Below are 19330 nucleotides of genomic sequence, written 5' to 3' on the forward strand. Positions count from 1 at the left end.
GTCTCACTTCTCTCTCTCTGCTCTTATTTTTCTCTTGTCTCACTCAGACACTCAAAGGGTCAGTGAATGGGACGCGAGATCAGTCTGGAAAGGTGTGTGCGGGCGATGAGCTGGATACCGTTTCGGCAGCCAGGGTGTCTGTTGGAAAGAATGGGCTAGGGGCAAGGGGTGAAGGGTTTGACTGCGGGCTATGGGCTATAGGTGCTTTTGTGTGTGTGTGTGTGTGTGTGTATGCTCTTGCAGGCGGGGGACAAAACAGACTGATCCAGTCGGTCGTGTTGCGCTGACGCTGACACCTTGCCAGAGCTTCGCCTCACTCGCCACGGCTCGTCTCCTTTGGCGCTATCCATAGACGTGCCTGATTTTCATTTGAACAGGGGGGGGGGGGGCGATTAAAGCTCGCCTCCAGCGTTTGGAGCAACCTCGCGGCCCAGCGGCCGGCGAAACCTGGCTGACAGCTGGGCGTGGAGCTGATCTTCTCAGCCCGCTCGTCACCGCCGCCATGGATGTTCTTCGCGATTGGCTGGCTGACGGGGGGGATTCCGGAGATGCTCTCTTTCGGCAATTTACCCTTCTCACGCTCAAGGGCAAAGTGGATACGAAAGAGGTGTGCTCTTGCGTGCTATCCCGCCCCCATCCTGGCCCAATCGCAATTTGCCCGTCCAATCGCCTTGGCTCAATCGCAACCCGCCGCGCTGCCCCAATCATTGCTCCCGCCCTGTCAAGGTCCTGGGTGAATTGAGTGCGATTTCACGCGAAGCCAAGTCAGAAAAGAGCAGTAAAGGTGGCAAAAAAAAGCGCAAGAACCGCCGCAAGAACAATGCTGATGCCAACAACAACCCAGCGGCTGGTGCTGCCAAGGTGCGCAGGGGTTGCTTTGTCAAAGACAGGCCCAGAGGGGACGGCCTTTTCAGCGCTTGGTCCACTGTAACAGCTCACCACTGTGCACCTCGCCGCGGGCGACCACAGAACGACTTGATCTACACGTATGACGTGCATTCCTCCACCACGGCCTTTGCCGTTGTGCGCGAAGCCGTTCTGACCGCTCGTGCCTCCGCCGGAGAGGCCTGGTGAGTTGATCAACCTTTTTTTTTTTTTTTCCAGTTGCTGTCTACTGTTCTGGCTTTGCTGACTCTGTCGCCATGCTGGCTCTGTCGCGTTGGCAGGTTCAAGGCTGCGGGAAAATCCATTGAGGCACAACGACAAGCTTGTACTGATCTCGAGAATGACGAAACTACGACCGAAGCAACGCCAGTGCAAATGTCTCAGGTGAGCACAGCACAGTATCTACCCCTGAACTCGCACACCACACCCACACAGAGAGTGCACTCACTCACTCACTCACTCACTCACTCACTCACTCTCTTTTCCACATTTGCATGTGACACTTTGACCAGCTGAGCTCCGTGGGTCTTCGGGGTATGCTCGCCGTGATTGTGGAGCTGGCATCGACAAACATGGTCTGTCACTGCCATGGCTATCTTGCATTTTGCCAAATCGATCAGAGGTCACGGGCCATCCACTTGCGCTGTCTAGGATATCGCCTCGCGCCTGCTCGCAAACATGGTTCAAGTCATCTCGGTCAGTCACCGCACTTCATGCCGCTCCTGTTGAGACATTTTTGTCAGCGCAATTCCAAGGGCATTTGACACGTTGCTCATCTCTACTTCACCGCCCCTAGGGTGCTGACCCTTGCTCCTTTGAGGGCGAGGACGAAACGCTGATGCGGGATCTACGCTCAGCTTTTGAACAGACTGCCCGCGTGCAACCCGCCCTCAGTGGATTGGCTTTTGCGGTTGGTGCAACTATCATCGAAGCTTCTCTTGTGTGCTTCAGAGCTGCCTCGTCACTCATCGAAACGCCCTTCACCCATTGCCTCAGGGCGTCTTGAGCCTAGCGGCAGCGCGCGGAAACGTCGACGAAATTTTGCAATGCATTTTATCGCTTATCCGTGCCCAAGAGACCGCGACCAGCACGCTGATCAACGTCCCTCGAAATGTCCGACGCCTGCACGAAGGCTTGATGCAGGACATCTTTCCCAATCGCGCTCAATCCTGGCTGAAAATGGCACCCAACCCCTCCACCCAAGTCGACATGTGCGTTCTACGGCCTGTCGCGTTTTGCAAAGGAGGCCCATCTTTTCCTTTCACGGTGCTGACATTGTGGGGGGTTTTCCTAGGATTGAAACCACTGCGTTTTTGGACGAAAGCCTTCGCGCGGCGCTTCAGAGTGGGTACACCTGCGCTTTGTGTTGTATATACAACCATCACATGACCACGTTGATCAACATCACATGCATGACTTTTAGTCGCCTACTCATGCCGCACTTTCGGCTTGTTGCCATTAGATGATGTGCTGCCGTCCATTGCAAGCGATGATTCATATTGTTACTTGCACTTTGGATGCGCTGTCCTCAAGGTGAATAGAGCGTAACACTCAGCATCGAGCTGCCTCACCGTGCTTGTTCCGATTAATTATCAGCCCACGAGCCTGGTTTGTGCGGAAAGGCTTGGCTGATGACACGTGCGACCGGTTTTTTTTTTGTTCCTTTTCTTCTCCTTTTACAACAGATGGGCACGGGCTTTAACGGCAGCCTTCGTGGTCACATCTATCAATTCGTGTCCCTTCCCGACACTCGCCTGGTCGCACCTTGGATGGGCTGCCTCGATGTATGTCTGGCCATATGACAACGCTTGCTTCTGATCGTGGCCAGTGGCACTGTCGAGATCCCGTGCAACTTTCTAACCTCAGACGCGCATTTCATGTTGTCTGGCAGCATACGTTGCTGATCCGCCACCAGGACGACGAACCAGGCATTTTCATGAAGCTCAACATGACCACACTCGAGCCCGACGGTATTGTTATGCAAGCAGAAGGCGAGGGCTTGGTCAGTGCTCAATCGTTACCCGCTTGTATCAACTACTTCAAGAGCCAACCTGACCCCAGTTGGGCAGAGGAGATGTTGGCGTCGCATTGTTGCCTATGTGCATGTTTGTGTTTCTTGTCACAGCGCTGCCTCACACGATCCTGCTCGTTGAGCAGATTGGTGCACTGCCCCACGCGCTTGTTGCCGCTGCAGATACAGTGGGTGTGCTGGAGGCTGCTGCACACTCCTGGCGTCTACGTCGCATGTCTCTTGACACCAGTGGCTCCACTTTGTACACCACGTCAACGCAAATGCTGAGTCAGGTCGGTCTGAGAAACTTATTTTGTTTTATTTTCTTTCTTTGTCGTTTGTTTCCTGTCTTCCTTTTTTCTCAGCCCAGCAACTTTTATCTGCTTCCCTTCACCTCATCCTTTGCGTGGCCAGACTTACAACAAATACAGCGTCCATGGGCAGACCTGCATTGGCAACGCACAACAAGAACCCCTTGCAGTTACCATGGACTTTGTTCCCCGCGACGTTGTCATCAACGAGTCGTTTGCTGTCGCACTCTCGGATGAGGGCAACCTGTTCGTTGCTGGCAGTCTCGTAGAAGCCCTTGGGGTTGCTGTAGAAGACGGCAAGGTTAGTTTTAATACCAGCTCATCATCCCCATGTATCCCACCCCGTGCTCGCCGCCCTTCCAACGTTTCCGCTTTCTTCTTTTCTCGCCTTCTCTTCGCTTCTGTCTCCTTCTCTCCCGAGGGCTCTCTCCCCCTCCCCGCGCTCCTGCTGCTCCTCTGTGTTGCTTTTGTTTTTGTGTTTCCATGTTGCCGTTGTTGCTCTCGTGAATGCGTTTGTTTGTTCATCGGACAAGGTCATCGAGACAGCCTCATGTGTTGGTTTTCACGGGCTTTAGACATGGTACCCGATTGCTATGGAAGAGCCTCTGCAAGCTGTTACGGCAGCGCACCGAGGCGAGCGTGTGGCGTGCCTCAGCGAGAGCGGCTGCGTATATCTGCTGGGTCAGCTGCCCTTGGAAACCGAGCTCAAATACAAGCATGCCACACCCATGCCACGTCTGTATTACCGTCCACCGGAGGGTCTTCGCGTGACCCACATGGTCCTGACCTTGGATGGGGGGCTCTATGTGGCACTCTCCAACAACGTCATCCTACATGTGCGCCAACACGAGGACCCGCTCATTTTGCAACGCAGACCCGACGGCTCGCTGCTAAACCCCGCCAATTCATGGGTCAAACGCGGCAATACGGGCAAATTCTACTGTGGGCGACCCCTCAAGCAGTGTGCATGTGGCTCGTGCGATGGCCGATGCGGTCCAAACAATGGTTGCAATTGCCGGTCTTGCCAAACGGTAGATGATTTGGTCAAGCGCCAGGCCTGGTATTCCAACCGCGTGACCATGCCAGCCGTTTCTGAAGCAGACTCTGAGGTCACGCCCGAGCTCGATCAGACCATTCTATTGGGCCATCTGACAAAAGCCGCCAAGTCAACTCGCGGACGCGGTCCGACCTGTCGCGAGTGCGGCACGCTGTCCGAGAAGGAGGCCAGTTATGCAAGCTTGGATCAAAGCCTCTATCGCAAGTTGCGCTGGTGCGAGAAGTGTGTGGCAGCCAAAAAGATCTCCGACCTAGGCCTGCATATCTCACTCGTGATCTGCGAAGACCGTGTGTTGGCGCAGGAGGGCATCGGTGCCATGGCTGCTCTCGATGATCGCCTTGTCGTGACCTCTGCGTCCTCGGGCACTTTGCTTGATTCCAGCTCTCAAGTCAACAGCGAAAATGGAGTTGTGCGGGTTTCCAGCGCTGCTGGCACGACCGCGCAGGCCCGCGTGTGTGAGCATGATTTTCAAGTGCACAAGGCTCGCGTGTGCACGTTATGCCTCAACTGCACGCAGTCAGGCTCGAGCTGCTATCGTCACACAGCTGCCAATCGCCAGCCTGGGGACCTCTGTGGATGTGGCAACGGCGACGCGGGTTGCATCAAGTGTGGCGCTTGTCGTGCGTGCTGTCAGGGCGCCGACGACGACGATAAGGCTGTTGCTGATGACAAGGAGTCTGTCTTGTCTAAGGTGGCCAGTTTTGGAGCACGTCAGCATCTCGAAGTCGTGACGCTGCTGGCCGGTGCCCATGTCACCGAGTTGGCCGCTGGCTCTGACCATGTGCTGGCGTTGACCAAAGATGGCTTGGTTTTTGGATCGGGCAATAACACAAGCGGGCAGCTCGGCGTCGGTCATGACATTGTCACGGCTGCTGCTTATGTTCCGCTCGGTCTAGAGGGTGTGCGTACGCTGGCCGCAGGTCCCAAAACTTCGCTTGCACTTGTCGGTTCGCAACTTTTTTGCTTCGGTGAAACAAAGAATGGCGGCCTGGCGCCATTTGTGGCCGAGTCAGAGGGTCGCTCATTGTGGGACCCCCAGCCCTCGGCGCCACTGGCAGCTGTGCCTTCGCGCCTCACCTTGAACCGGGGCTGCACCCTTATGGTGGAGGGTCGTCAATTGGTGAAGGACGAGGCACTCTTACAGAGCTCGGTGGCCATCTTTGATGACGTTTTGGCCATCTTTTACAACAATGACGACGGGCAGACATATGAGCTCGCCTTTAACCTCAACACGGGCAATGTGGCCTTCCACCAAAAGGTGTCCGACGGCCGTCTCAGTTTGACGCAGTGCTTTCCCTTCAAGGCCCTGTTGGAGACCAATCCGGCCGGTGATGTACGCATTCACTTGACGCAGGCCGCAGATCGCACGGCGAAGGCTGTGCCCATTGTCGCTGCCCCCGAGCACATCTCTACCGGCAGTTTGCCCTTATTGCCCTCGCGGCGTTTGGGGCATGGGCTGAGCCCATTGACCGCAGTTGGCACGTGTCTGCTGAGCGCGTTGGCCAGTCGAACCCATGGTCAGCAGGGTCAGGAGAAGGAGAAGACGCTTGTTTCACGCAAGGCCCTCAGCCCAGAAGACTTTATGGTTTTTGAGCGTTTTGGCTCTGAAGGTGGCGGTATGTCTGACATTGGTCATTTGAAGTCGATGAGCAAGGGACCTTGTGAAGCATCGTTGCTGGCACAAGCTCAAAAAAACTGTCTTTCTCCCCGTAACTCTTTCATCTCATTCATGATTCGTTTTTGTTTCTGTTAGGCTGGGGCTATGGTGGAGGTTCGCCCGATGCCATCAGCTTCACTTGCAGTGACGAAGCCTACTTGTGTGGAGTTGGTCTGTTTGGCAGTCAAGGCAGCACGTTTTCGGCTCAATTCAAGGTGTTCCCAGAGGAGGATACGAGCAACGTTTTGTTTGAGTCAAACTTTGATTACGAGCTCGGGGTCGGCGAAAAGTACTACTCGTATGTTCTGGATGAGCCCCTGAAGCTTGAGGCCGGTCCTCGTTATGCGGTGTATGTCAAGATTCGCAGCGCTGCCAGCAGCGCTTGCGGTTCATCTGGCAAGAGCACGGTGGCGATAGAAGGTTTGACCGTCACTTTTCAAGCCAGTACACACTGCAACAATGGCACCGACGTTGGCTCGGGTCAATTTCCAGCCCTCATGCTCGTCACCCCCTCACAAATGCTCCAAACCAAGGTGCGTTGCTATGTCAAGAAGGGGATGGGAGGCATCAACAGAAAGGAGACAACACTGTAAAGGACAGCAAACTGACCGTGAGAAGTTCATCTGAACGTGTTGGTTAACTTTGTGCTACGTGTTGAAATCAACACACGCACACACGCACCTCCCAAGCCTCTCACTGCTCGCCTTGTATTTTTGTCCTTTTTGATTCGACATAATTAGGCCATTGCCAACGATGGACCCGAGTTGTACTCCTTGCCCGCCCGATTTGGCCGCACGCCCACTATGGCCAGCCTTTCCAGCATTTTGGATACGCTTCGCTGGTCTTACGAACTCAGCTCCAGCGCTTCGCCTGCTGCCGATGCCCATGGCGGTATGCAAAACAAGCACCCGCTGTCACTTGTCAACAAGAATCTCTGATCGACTATTTATCTCACCACCCTGGTTCCTTGTTGACGTACTTTGTTGTGAAAATTTGACTTGCTGCATCGGCAGGCAAGGACAGTTTGACTATTATTGCTCTCGAATGTTTGGATCTTCTCGACAGCACTGTGAACGCACACTTTGCCAAAGATTCGGCCGGCTGTTTGATCCCCGAGCCTCTGAAGGCCCACGATGAGAACCTAGCTCATAGCATCATTGAGTACCGACGAGTGCTGCAGCAGTTGCTGCAGCTGTCAACGGTACGAGCGCACGGTGCCTCAAGAACGTGTAACCCTTGCAGCAGTGGTCAACTCATGATTTTGTTTTGTTTGGTTTTGTTTTGTTTTGTCGTTGTTCTTTTCCATGTCGGTTGGGCTGCGTGGGGTGCGCAGCATGACGACTCTGCGTTGGTACAAAAGGCTCGCGAAACCTATAGCAAGTTGTTCCAAATCTTTCATCCAACCCCGGCCCTACAACAACGTCTGTTTGCCGAGCAGCTTGGAATGCTGCGCAAAGCCGATGCAGACAAGGCGTCATTTGCACGTGTGGTGTTCGACTCCATGTCAAGGCCAACGTTTCCGACCCATCGGCTATTTCCCAGCGCGGACACATCCTTGAAAGAGGGTGCTGCCGTTCAAAATGCCCCCGTTGTCACGCCAGTGGAGGGAAAGGAAGCTTATGAAAAGCTGAAGGTCTCCAGCAACTCGCCGACAGCCAGCAACTTGGAACTTGATGACGCATCATACTGGGAGAGCAACGGAGATGCCGGTTCTCACTGGATACAGCTGAATCTTGAACCTGATGTTTACATCTCTGAGCTTGTCATGAAGTGCTTTTCGATGGATTCATATCGTCCGTCGACCGTCACGGTCAAGGCTGGAGATGATGAGAATAATCTCGAACAGATTGTCGTCATTGATTGCCAGACTGCTCGTCAAGGTAACGACATCCCTCTCCTGCAGGACGTCGATGAGAGCTACAGCATTGTGCGCATGTGCATTGCCGCTGACGGCATCAATTGCCGCATTGCGGGTTTCCGGGTATGTTACCGCCGCGTTGACGCAGTGATTGTGACGATGTGTGCGCGTCAACAATGTCTTGTCTGATGAAGACTTCACCTCGATCCCATTTCTACATAGATTGCTGGCGAGGTGCGCAACGGCAGCAGCGATGCCAGTGCAGAAGTGCAGCTTTCTCCGTTTGCGCATTTCATGCAGACGCTCGAAACTCTGGGCTCCTCTGGTTCAAGCGGACCTGAGTCCGGCCTCGGAGATCTTGAGCAGTTGCTACAATCAGCCGTCGAGTTTATCTTTACGACCGGCAATCCTGGCCTTGCTCAATCGCTCACGCGTTTGATATGTGCCTATCTGGCAAGCAGCAACGTTCGAGGTGGTTCGTTCTCATGCCTTGCTTTGCCGTCCGCTTTGTTTCATTTGTTGCGATTTGGTTTTCGTGTTTGATTTTTTGTTTTGTGCTTCCCTTTTTTTGTTTTGTGCTTTCCTTTTTTTGTTGTTGTTGTTTTTTTTTTTTTTTTTGTTTTTTTTTTTTTTTTCCTGCGCTCGTTGCTTTTTCCGCTTGTCCAAGCTCACGCATCGAGCAACCCAACTTCATTAGGAACCGTTGCTGCCGCCGGAACTGAAGCAAGCGAATTGCTATTGGCCGCCCTGTGGAATCAGCTTCAGGCCAATGGACGAGACGTTCGCTCGGTCTTGTGTGGAGCTGTGGGAGAGTTTTGCCTCCCCCTGTTGTTGGCCCATGTGGCTATGAATACCAACTCACCCAAGAGTGCACTTAAAGTGAACCGCCATGCACTGATGCTTTTGGAACTACTTCATGCTGAGATGGGTCAGGCTGATACCTCGGTGCGTGCACGTTGGTCTCATCTCTAGGCTTTAGCCTTTGCTGACCGCGACTGTCGTCGCTCAAACGTTTGTCTTCCCCGGGCGTAGGAGGCAGCCACACCCCAAGTCTTGATGGCCGAGTCTGCGCACCCTTATTTGGAAGGAGAAGTGCACATGGAGACCTTGAGCTTCCCCGAGTCGGTGGCCATGATGCAATTGGCCTTCGACCCACGCTTGAGTCTATTCCAGGTGATTGAGCGTTGCCTGCACAGCTCCCAAGCTCGTGGGGCTGTCGCTCTCTTTCTCTGTCTCTCTGTCTCGCCTGCTTGTCTCGCCTGCTTGTCTCGCCTGCTTGTCTCGCCTGCTTGTCTCGCCTGTTTGTCTCGCCTGCTTGTCTGCCTGCCTATCCTGTCTCTTTGCGCTTTTCTCACAAAAGTGTTTCTTCGCAACTGCGTTCGCCGGGCATACTGGCCTTATTGTTGACCTTACCCGTTATTTAGGCTGAGGATGTTCTGACCGTCGAGGTGGCTCAGGGCAATGCCGACTTTTTGCCTTTCCTCAGCCTCAAGGGCCCAACTGTGACGCTGCCTGACCACACGCTTTTGGTGCCTGGCAGTCGCCTTCGGCTTTGTCTCCAATCGGCCACCTGCTACCAGGTACGGATCAGCGCTTTAAAGCTTCTCTGTGTGTAGGTCCTAGCCACTCACGCGCCCTGCCATCATCATTAGGAGCACATTGATCGACGCACCAACCCAGGCTACTTTGGCTATGCCCTACGCACCACGGGCCTCACTTTACCCGTACAGGACAATGTGTTGCACATTTTGGAGCGCGAATTAACTTATTTGGTGGCGTGCTGCGCTCGCCACATGCTGCTGGCTCGACATGAGCTGCCCACCACCGTAGACGCCCGAGATGAGTCAGTGGACATCAACGCCTTGGCTGCTCAAAAGGCCTCGCAGGCGGCGCTATTTCGCATGGGGTTGGAAGTTGACGCCAGTAGCGTGACCAAATTTCTCGAGACCCAAACCTTGCAGGTGAACGGTGATTCTCAAATACAGCAGTTTTTGCGCGATTTTGTTGATTGCACGCCCAAGTCTTCCGGTGCACGTTTAGCGCGTTGGCTGCGTGCAGGGCCCGCGATTGATGCTGCCCAGTGCTCGCGCCAAGATCATGCCAACTTTGGAGACCAGGCAGGCTCAACCTCTGTCACAACTGCCGAAAGCAAAGTCGTTCGCTTTCGGTCTCCGGTCGATTTCATCGTACACACGCGCGATCAACACGGCGAATTGCTGCACCACCCGCTCACCCGAGTGGGTGTGCACATTGTCTATCCCGATGCCTCGGAGGCCGAGCAAGAGGGTGGTCAAACGCTATCGGAGATTGTGGACTCGACGGCCCCCGTCACGAAAGACGGCTGCTGCTACAAAAACATTTTTTCGCACCTTTCGTTTTCACCGGAAGAAGCACGGCTGCAGCACATGATGTCCGGCGAGCTTCTGGCTTCCGCCGAACTCTTGGAAGAGGCCAAATACCAGGTCAAATTTGTTCCCCGGCATCTGGGCACCTGCTTGGTCCATGTTACCGTCGATGGCACTGACATTGAAGGCAGCCCCTTCTGCTACAAGGTTGGTCAATGACATCTTGGTCGTCGGGAACATATTTGCGTGTATTTGCTTTTGCCTCACACCTTGCTTGGGCGGGGACTCGGCATAGGTGGAGCCGAACAGGGAAATGATAATGGTGTCAGCTGAAGACGCTGTGGCTGATCGCACCGACGACCCAGAGTACGCAAATGAAGTGTCCATGAAGCCCACTGCGAGCAAGTATCGTGTGGTGCGCCCCGTCACAATTTATGCCGGCGCCAACGATGAAGCCTTGGAGGTACGTAGTATCCAGAAACGGAGGCCACTTGATCTTTTGCGCACTTTTCCATCTCGACACAAACGGTAGTTCACAGCTGGACAGACCTCAACCCCCTTCTCGCTCTCTGCTCTTTGCATGGCTGTACTTGTTCGAACACGGCGTCAGTTGGGCACACTGATCAAGGGATTCAAGCTCGAGGCGATTAAGATCTGCTCCAACGAGCAAGGCAATTGGATCCAACTAAACATGTCCGCTGTGCGCAAGTTTGTGTCAGAGGTGCGGTCGATGGTCGCGCACTCCTACATCTCAGAGGGTGACCTTGGCGAACTTTGCGCTCCGATGACGCTCACGAGCCTGTGTTACCCGTAGGAGATGCATCACCTGGAAGCCTGGGTTCCTGAAATGCAGAGAGGCGTGGCTGGCGATGCAATCTTTTTGACTGAAGCGCACGACGACGACGCGGATGATGTCATTACGGAAGTAGAGGATATGATGATGGCGGAGCCTGACAAGGAGCCACTATCTCCTGGCTTTGGTTTTGCAGCTGCCAACAATGGTATCCGGAACCCCTTCGGTCCCGACAGCAACCAGGCTCAAGTTCAGCCTGCCTGGGGTGCCGCAGCTCGGCCTGGTCTTTTTGGCGCCCAAGCTGCTGCCGGTGGGGGTGGCGATTCTTTTGGTGGCCTCTTTGGTGCACCGGCGGCCGGTGCCGATGGAGCCCTCGCGCCTTGGCCGGCTCCGGCTCCGCTGTTTAAGGACGTTCATGACGAAGAAGATGGTGGTGGCGCTGCCGGCGCGCCACTCGGCGCTGGTGTCATCTCCTTTGGCCTCCCTCGTGGCAAGGACAAGAGCGACAAGAGCCGCAAGCCAAAGAAAAAATCCGCTGCAGCTGCTCCGTTTCAGTTTAAAATTGAAGCACCCGCGGCTGTGCCCGCAGTTGGTGCCCTGCGCGCTGTCGATGAGCCTGCGAAGGCGTCCGAGAACGCCAAGAATCAAGACGCAGCGCCATCCAAGCCCATCCAGCCCGAGGCCATGCCCCTGGACCCGGCTGAGGGCAAAAGCCAGGTGGCAATCGCGCCCATGACTGCAGCATTGGAGCGAACTGTCAGGGCTGCCTTTGCCGCTTATTTGTGGCACGGTGATGTAACCTCGGATGCCATGGCCCTGGCCACCCATCTTCGCTTTGACCCCACTTACAAGCGCCCCAATGTCAAAACGGATACCCGTGGCACAATGGGTAACCAGGCGTTTGAGGCGGCTGCGCCGCGCCTCGATGAACTGAGTGAGGATGCTCTCGTATGGGTGCAACCTGACGATGGGGCCCGTGGCACGCTGCCCGGGTTTGTGCAAAAGGTGCAGTGCCCCGTCTTGGCGCAGAAGATCAACGACGTCGAGCTGGCCGTCGGCCAGCGCCTCGAGGCCAAGGATCGCCTGAACCCCTTTATGATCTGTGTGTTTTCGTTACTTTTGTGGTTCTTCATTCTTCTTCTCTTTGCTTGGCGGCCGGCTGCTAAGGGTTGTCACTTCACCTCACGTTGCACTTTGAAATCTCATTAGGTGTCGCCTTTATCAAGGAAATATTGCCAGATGGAAAGGTCAAGGTTAGTTGAGCTTCTGCGTGGAGACGAACAGGTCCCAACAGCTATTCCTCCTGCGCCGGTGTAGATATGTTGACCTATCATTTTTTTTTTTTTTTTTTTTTTTTTTTTTTTTTTCCTTCTTGTTTTTTACATGTTAATTACCCTTAGGTGTCCTTTGATGGCTGGGGCGAACGCTACGATTACATTGCCTCGCTGGATAATGAGGACCTGCACCCCATCGGCTTTTGCCAGCTAACGCAGCACAAGCTCGAGAAGCCTCGCGGATTTGATGGCGAGTAAGTAGCCTCTGCGACTCGTTTGATGCTGTCGCGTTTGGACGCCCACGTCGCTCACTGCAGTCGATCTGCCTTGCAACGAGTAAAGGTTTAAGTGGCCTGCCTATCTTAAGGAAAACAAATTTCAACACGTACCATACAGCCTGCTCTGTCACGCCAGCAATGAGCAACTTATTGACGCCAAGCGTCAGGTATGACACGGGTACCTTTGGCTCTCGTCTCTGGCTACACGCTGCTCGCATGTTTCAGACCTTCTAGCTTCGTTCGTCTTGTTTATTTGTGCGAGTACGCGACCAAAACCGCGGGCTCTCACCATGTCCACTAATCTGCGAAATGTTTCACAGGCCGATGATATTGAGCACGCGTTCTTTCATCCGCTGCACCCACATCCATTGCGACAGCATGAGAACGCGTTTGGATGGAATTGCGATGGTGCCAATCAACCTTTTGGCATGGGCTGCCCAGGCCGAGGGCTTTTCGGAGGACCACCTCCGGGTTTGCGCTACCGCTGCATGGCCGGGTGTGACTATGACCTGTGCAGCCACTGCATGAGCACGTCCATCTTCTTTGAACGCGAGGAGCAACCCGTGGCTCCGCCTGTACCTGCTGCGCCCACCGTGGTCGTCCGCACCGTGGATGGGGATACTCTGACGGTCCAGATGGATCAGATTCGCTTGCGTGTCCCCGTTCCGGATGCCCAGGCTGACGAGCACGATGATCCTCTGGATTCCGGTGACAGTGCGCCTGAACCAACACGAGCATCTGTACCCAAGTATCTCACGGTATTGTGGGAACAAATGAAGGCGCGGCTCGAGATGCTGGTCAAGCGGCTGTCGGCGGCCTCGCTGGAGGACTCTCGCCTTCAGATTGAGTCGGCTACATATGGCCCGGAGGATCAGCAACAATTTTGCAAAGATGTCAAGCACATTATTAGCTTTTTCGTTGACGAACATGGTCACCTTGAGCTCACCAGCCCTTATCGTGCGCTGTTTGGACCGGCTCCGGCCAACTCGGTGCTGCAGCTCAAGGTTGTGGTCAAGGGCATCAACGGTGCCATTGAGCTGAAATTCCGCAAAAACCAACCTATTGTCGTCGACGCCGTCAAGCTGGCCGAAGAGCGAAACGTTGATCTCGTTGCCCTTGAAAAGAAACAAGTTGATGACAGAAAGGACAAGAAGGGCAAGAAGGGAAAGAAGGGCAAGAAGGGCAAGAAGGGCAAAGAAGACGCCTTCCCACTATTTGGCAAGAAATCTGACACGGGAATCTGTGACTTGTGCGACGAGCATCACCCAACACCCATCACCTTTCACATGCGCCAAGCGCACCCCGGGTGTGGCGGCCCATCAGGCGGCTATGGCTACAACAGCTCGGGCAACTACGTTGATGGCTGGGTAGGTGAAGCTGTTTGTATGCAAACATGAAATTGTGTCCTCTTCGCGCCCAGCCTCACGCCTGTCGACCGTTGGCTTGCATGCTTTGTTTGGCAATTCGTCTCAGGCCGGCAACTGCGGCGATGGTTAGTGCTCTGCCGCCATGACTCATGCAAGATGCTTTTTCTTGACCTGCCGCTCTTTCTTCCTTTGTTTTTGTTCTTTGCCCTTGCGTATTTTGGCCACAATTTCTTTTTGTTCTCTGACACAATTGCCGGGGCCACGCCTTGGATAGGAGCGCAAAAAGCATCGACCTGGTATCTCATGTGCAAGAGCTGCCATAGCAACTACCTGGCGGCCAAGGACTCGAAACAAAACGACGGGAGCCAAAGCAAGTCCGATCTGCCGGTCAGTGCAGATGACTCCATCGATCAGCTCCTTCTGCGCCAGTTCTCGTACACCCAAGTCCTTCAGGCTATTGAAGACAAGTCGCGCATGCTTTTGGCCGTGGCACCGTACGTTCATAAACCAGCTGCACATCTCGACGCCGGCGATGACGAGGGGCTTTTCAGTGAAAACAGCCTGTACGCCACCTGCCTGGCCGAGCGTCGGCCCGCTACTTTGGAAACACCTGAACCCGTCCCTGGTCACGTGGATCGCACGCATTCGCATCAGTCCCCAGCGGCCACTCCTCGCCGCGCGGCCATCCGTCGCCAGCAAACCGTGGCCGATGACCACCCGCATGCTGCTGCTGTGGCCCAACGTACCCTCACCGCGGACACGGCACTGGCTGGTGTGCACGCCGCGGAGTCAGCTCAGCCACTGGATCGGGACCGCGTCAGCGAAGGCGACAAGGCGGCTGACGGTGACCTTTTCAAGCAGAGCCTCTTGGCAACCGCGCGCCCAGCTCTCACACGCACCATCTCCATGCCGCAGCATTCGGAGGGTGCTGGTGCTGGGGTGGGCCCTGCGGTCTCGCGCCCACGAGCAAACGATTTGACTCGGGGCCGCCGAGCCTCGCAACCATCACTCTTGACCCGACCCTCCGCCAGCCTGCGCAGTCTCTACCAGGGCCGCGAGAATGATGAGCTACTGCGCACCATGATGACCTTCTGGCAGTCACCTGTGCATGGCAAGAATGTGTTGGGGCACCTGACCCAGACGGCAGAACACATGATCTACCGCTTGCAGGGCCTGCGCCATTACATCGTGCTGCTGTGCAATGTCCGAACTATGGATGCGTTGCATCAGACAATGTGGACTTTTGTGGCCGCTCTTCACGCACAAGGCGATGCGACCAAGCAAGATGGCTCATTGGCCGCTGCCCCGCACCCGGCGGGAGCTGGCTTTGGGCAAAGTCAACTCGAGCGTGATGTGGCGCAAATGTTCTACCGATTCCTCCTCATCGTTCTTGACTTTATGCAGACTCTGCCTGCGGCCAGCCCGCTTCACGAGCTCTTCCTTCGCTGCTGGGCCATTCAATTCCGCGCCAGCGACCACTCGTTCCTCCACCGTTCACACGTCTTTTCACATATATCCGACATCATGTCCAAGTTACACTCGGTCACGTCCAACAGCATGGCTGCTACGCCATTGGACGATCTCTCTGTGACACACACGGGGTCGGTGAGTTTGAAGGACCGCGTCACCGTGTCCTCGCGTGACCACATGCTGGCCTCTCTAACCGATGGCTCGACCGAGACGTTTTGGGAAGTGGGTGATGATGATCGCGAGCGCACAATCACCATTGATTGCGCAGAACTTGAGCCGACTGCTGTGGCCGTGCACGTGGACAACGTACGGGACGCTCAAAATGCCGTCCTGTCCCTTTCCTTGCACACCTCCAAAACAGCACCGGTGCTTGGGGGCAAGGCGTCGTCGCTCGACAAATCGCATGCTGGCTGGGTGATCTTGTCCGTCCCGCCGAACCTACCCGCGCCGCCCAGTAACCTAGTGGTGCGGGTTGGCGGCAGCACCAAGTCGCGCGTGCGGCAAGTCGTGGTGTTGGGTGTACCGCAGCGCACCAGCGGCGGCTTACCGCTGGCAGAACAGGCCAAGGCTCGTGGCAACGATGCGCTGGCCTTGTTCCGCTTGCTCACCCTGCAGCTGTTTGGGGGTGGGCAATCGGTCGGTGCGGCCCAGCCGCCGGTCGAAGGTGATGCGCCAGCCCCGGCTGAGGCAGACGATCCCAAGCAAGGCGACCCGAAGAAGGACGGTGATGGTGGCGATCAGGCCATCGATACGCCCGAGCTGCGCCAACACGTTGTGGGTCTGCTCTTTGATCAAGATGCGCGCCTCAACACCTTGCAACAACAGGTATGCAAGCACTTTTTCAACGAAATTGGTCACCAAGCTGAAGCCATCTCTCGGGCCGCAGAAGACGCAGAGGAGGGCGTGGCCGTCGTCAATGACGACTATCTTTTCGAGCTTGTCAACATGGTTGCGTCCTTGAGCGCGTCCGCCTCGGGCATTGAGAACGTTGCGCGAGAGCGTGAGCTCATCAATGACCTCGTGGGTCTGCTGCATCTCAGTACGCCTCGCGTGCAACGCCAAGTTGTGCACATTCTCTGCCGCCTTCTTCAAGTTGTTCCGCCAACTACCATGGCTACGCTGGTTACGCGCGTACCTCTGGCCAGCAAGCAGGAGGGACTCGTGCCACTGCTTATCCTAGCCGTAGCCAAGGCACTTACAGTGCAGGTGCGCGTTCGTGGCGGCCAAAGCAAGGTGAACGAGACCACGACGTTCCGTGCCTCAGTTGCAACGCCGAGCGACAAGAGCCTCTATCGCTGGTTCACTGGGCGGCTCGAGCAAGAGAACGGCACAGCCGTCGTTATGGTGCTGGACCAAATGCTTTCTGGCCAGCTGGGCGTTGCGTGGCAGGAAAATGCGTACGAGTGTCTGACTGCGCTGCTCGACATTCTGCCAAGGTTCGAATCCTCTGAGGACCCGGTCTTGGCTGCCAAGAACCTTGACGTCTGGCTTGCACTCGGCGCTCTCGCTTGCATTGATACCAAACTTGTGGCCTTGCTCAACGCCAAGGTCGCGCCCGAGTCTGACGGAAAATCATTCTGTGATAACCATGATGATGGCGAGACGACAGCGCTGGTGAAATGCGGCGAGTGCCAAGCCAGCTTCTGTGCAGACTGCGACCACGTGCTGCATTTGTCTCGCACGAAGCGTGATCACGTACGCGTACGTTTAACAACGCAGCAAGCTGCCAGCAACGTGGAGCTCAACGAGGGCACGGGGCGTGTTCGCCTCCCGCGCCTCCTGTGTCTGACGGACCGCGTCTCACTCAAGGCAGTCATTGAGGTTAAAGCCACTGCCACGTCGGGGACCACGTGTCGCTTTTGTGACTCGCCTCTAGGTCCCGATGGCGGTTTGGCACAAACCATGAGCACAGGCATCAAAAATTGTTGCCCAGATAAGGATTGCATCGAGCTGGCCCGTGCGTGCTGCACAAAAACGCTGGCGTGTGGCCACGCATGTTGCGGTGTCCGCAACGAGGAGCAGTGCTTGCCTTGCTTGCACGGCTGTGACAATGAGTCCCTGGAGCACCCGCTCACACAAGACCAGGAGGATCAGTGCATGATTTGCTTCACTTCCTCACTGCAGGAAGAACCATGCCTGCGCGTACGTCAACCCAACATATTTTGCTTTCATCGGGTTGCTCGTTGCTACAGACAGGCGAGGGAGCGGGGGCAGCCTCTCAATGTCCCTCGTCAATGTTCATACTGATGAGAAAGAGTCATGCACGCGCGGTTGACAACTGACTTTGCGATTGCTCACTGTGCCTTCGTTTCTTCCTTCCATTTGTAGGTTGACTGTGGTCACGTGTTTCATGCCAACTGCCTGAAACGACTGCTGGAGATTCGCTGGAATGGTCCGCGCATCACCTTTGGCTTTTGCAAGTGTCCAATCTGCAAAGCATCGCTATTGCAAACACAGCAGCCGGCACTGGAAGAACTTTTGGTGCCTCTGCGCAAACTGCACGAGATGGTGCGCCGCAAGGCGCTAATGCGCCTGCAGTACGATGGCAAAGCGGAAGCCGTCGGTGGTGATGAGAGCACACAGGCTGATTTCGCTATGGAAAAGGTGCGTCGTTCCGTGGAGTTGGCTTTTGTCACTTTTTTTTATTATTATTATTATTATTATTATTATGATTATTATTATTCTTGGGGGCAGGGCGTATGCATTGTTGTTGTTGTTGCTGTTGTTGTTGCTAGCTTTTCTCGGCCCTTTGTGGGTCTCAATAATGTTCGACGGGGTTCGTCGGCTGCCACTGGATTCGATTTCTGATCCGGCCTGTATTGGCTTTGTACGCGGTGTGACTGTGTGTGCAGTACGCCTACTTCCCGTGCTACAAATGCAAGCAGCCCTATTTTGGTGGCGATGCGGCCTGCGAGGCTGGGCGAGGAGCTGCTGAATATGACCCTAGCGAGTTGATTTGCCCACTGTGCGTGGGCGGGGGTGCGGCTCAACAAGTAAGGGCAAGCCTGAAACTGTCTTGCATCGCGTTTCACAACCTGCGTGTGCACGCGTGCCCTATCAATGTCACTATCAATGTCTCTCATGCACACCCGCACTGCGTTCATGATCAGATCTGCGCCAAGCATGGAGAAGACTTTTTAGAGTACAAATGCCGCTACTGCTGCTCAGTGGCCGTCTTTTTCTGTGCGTCAATCCCTCTGCCGACCGCGCTTTGCTGGTTTTGATAGCGTGCACCCTTGCTGATGATGGCATATGCTGTAGGCTTTGGCACGACGCACTTTTGCAACACGTGCCATGACGACTATCGCCGTTGCACCGAATGTCCCAAAGAAGATTTGCCACATTGCCCTGTACGTGTTGCTGTGTTGTTGTTTTGCTGGGTTTGTTTGTTTTTTGTTTGTTTGTTTGTTTGTTTGTTTTGCGTTCTTTCTCTTTTCCTTTTTTTTTTTTTTTTTTTTTTTTTTTTTTCCCTCATCTTGAAGAAGTGCGTAGCTGTCATGGCTGACTCGCCTCGTTATTATGCTTTGCTTCTCTCTACACGTTTTACAGTGCGGGCCGGTGCTCACTCAACTGGAAGGTGATGAATGCCCGTTGCACGTCAAGCACCCTCCTACTGGTGAAGAGTTTGCCTTGGGATGTGGTGTATGCCGCAACGCGCAGACTTTCTAGGCATGGAGGCAATCTGTAATGTACGCATGATCACTGTCAGTGACAGCGTCAGCATTTGCTGTTGACTTGCAACAGCGTGTTTGGTGTGCAGAGGGATCGCGATGGCTGTTCGTGACTGCCTATTGGCGAGCAGTCAAACACGGGAAACATGGGATACATGCGGCTTGACGCGTGGAACATTGACTCAACAATCATGGCAAGGAACATTGCGCCGTCCGAGCATGAACAATTGACGTGAAGTTGTGAATCAAGGCACTTGCTGGCTGTCTGGCTGTCGGCAGCTTTGATGTGGATTGTCTGGCGATGCCTGGCTTGGCTGTAGCCACATACCAACATTTCGCGGTTGAAGAGGTCG

The 19330-nt window shown here is 54.9% G+C and overlaps 1 protein-coding gene across 1 annotated transcript; it reads left to right on the plus strand.

Annotated features, from left to right (window-relative positions):
- Window positions 1-502: 502 nt before the first annotated feature.
- On the plus strand, window positions 503-19221 carry MONBRDRAFT_33522 (uncharacterized protein; the record flags this gene model as incomplete). Its single annotated transcript, XM_001748003.1, has 39 exons — window positions 503-607; window positions 727-861; window positions 970-1070; window positions 1167-1269; window positions 1398-1460; window positions 1537-1581; window positions 1682-1795; window positions 1882-2096; window positions 2180-2229; window positions 2348-2418; window positions 2571-2669; window positions 2777-2887; window positions 3043-3189; window positions 3311-3508; window positions 3783-5880; window positions 6018-6454; window positions 6662-6812; window positions 6935-7122; window positions 7255-7902; window positions 8002-8254; window positions 8447-8724; window positions 8812-8952; window positions 9204-9359; window positions 9432-10331; window positions 10420-10587; window positions 10735-10845; window positions 10939-12019; window positions 12127-12170; window positions 12318-12445; window positions 12588-12636; window positions 12790-13569; window positions 13841-13961; window positions 14111-14330; window positions 14388-17448; window positions 17635-17910; window positions 18159-18299; window positions 18417-18489; window positions 18568-18656; window positions 18856-19221. 39 exons carry the CDS (start codon window positions 503-505, stop codon window positions 18973-18975), a joined length of 13269 nt encoding a protein of 4422 aa, XP_001748055.1. The 3' UTR covers window positions 18976-19221.
- Window positions 19222-19330: the final 109 nt, after the last annotated feature.

Source organism: Monosiga brevicollis, genomic scaffold (assembly GCF_000002865.3).
Source record: "Monosiga brevicollis MX1 MONBRscaffold_20 genomic scaffold, whole genome shotgun sequence".
Taxonomy (NCBI): domain Eukaryota; class Choanoflagellata; order Craspedida; family Salpingoecidae; genus Monosiga; species Monosiga brevicollis.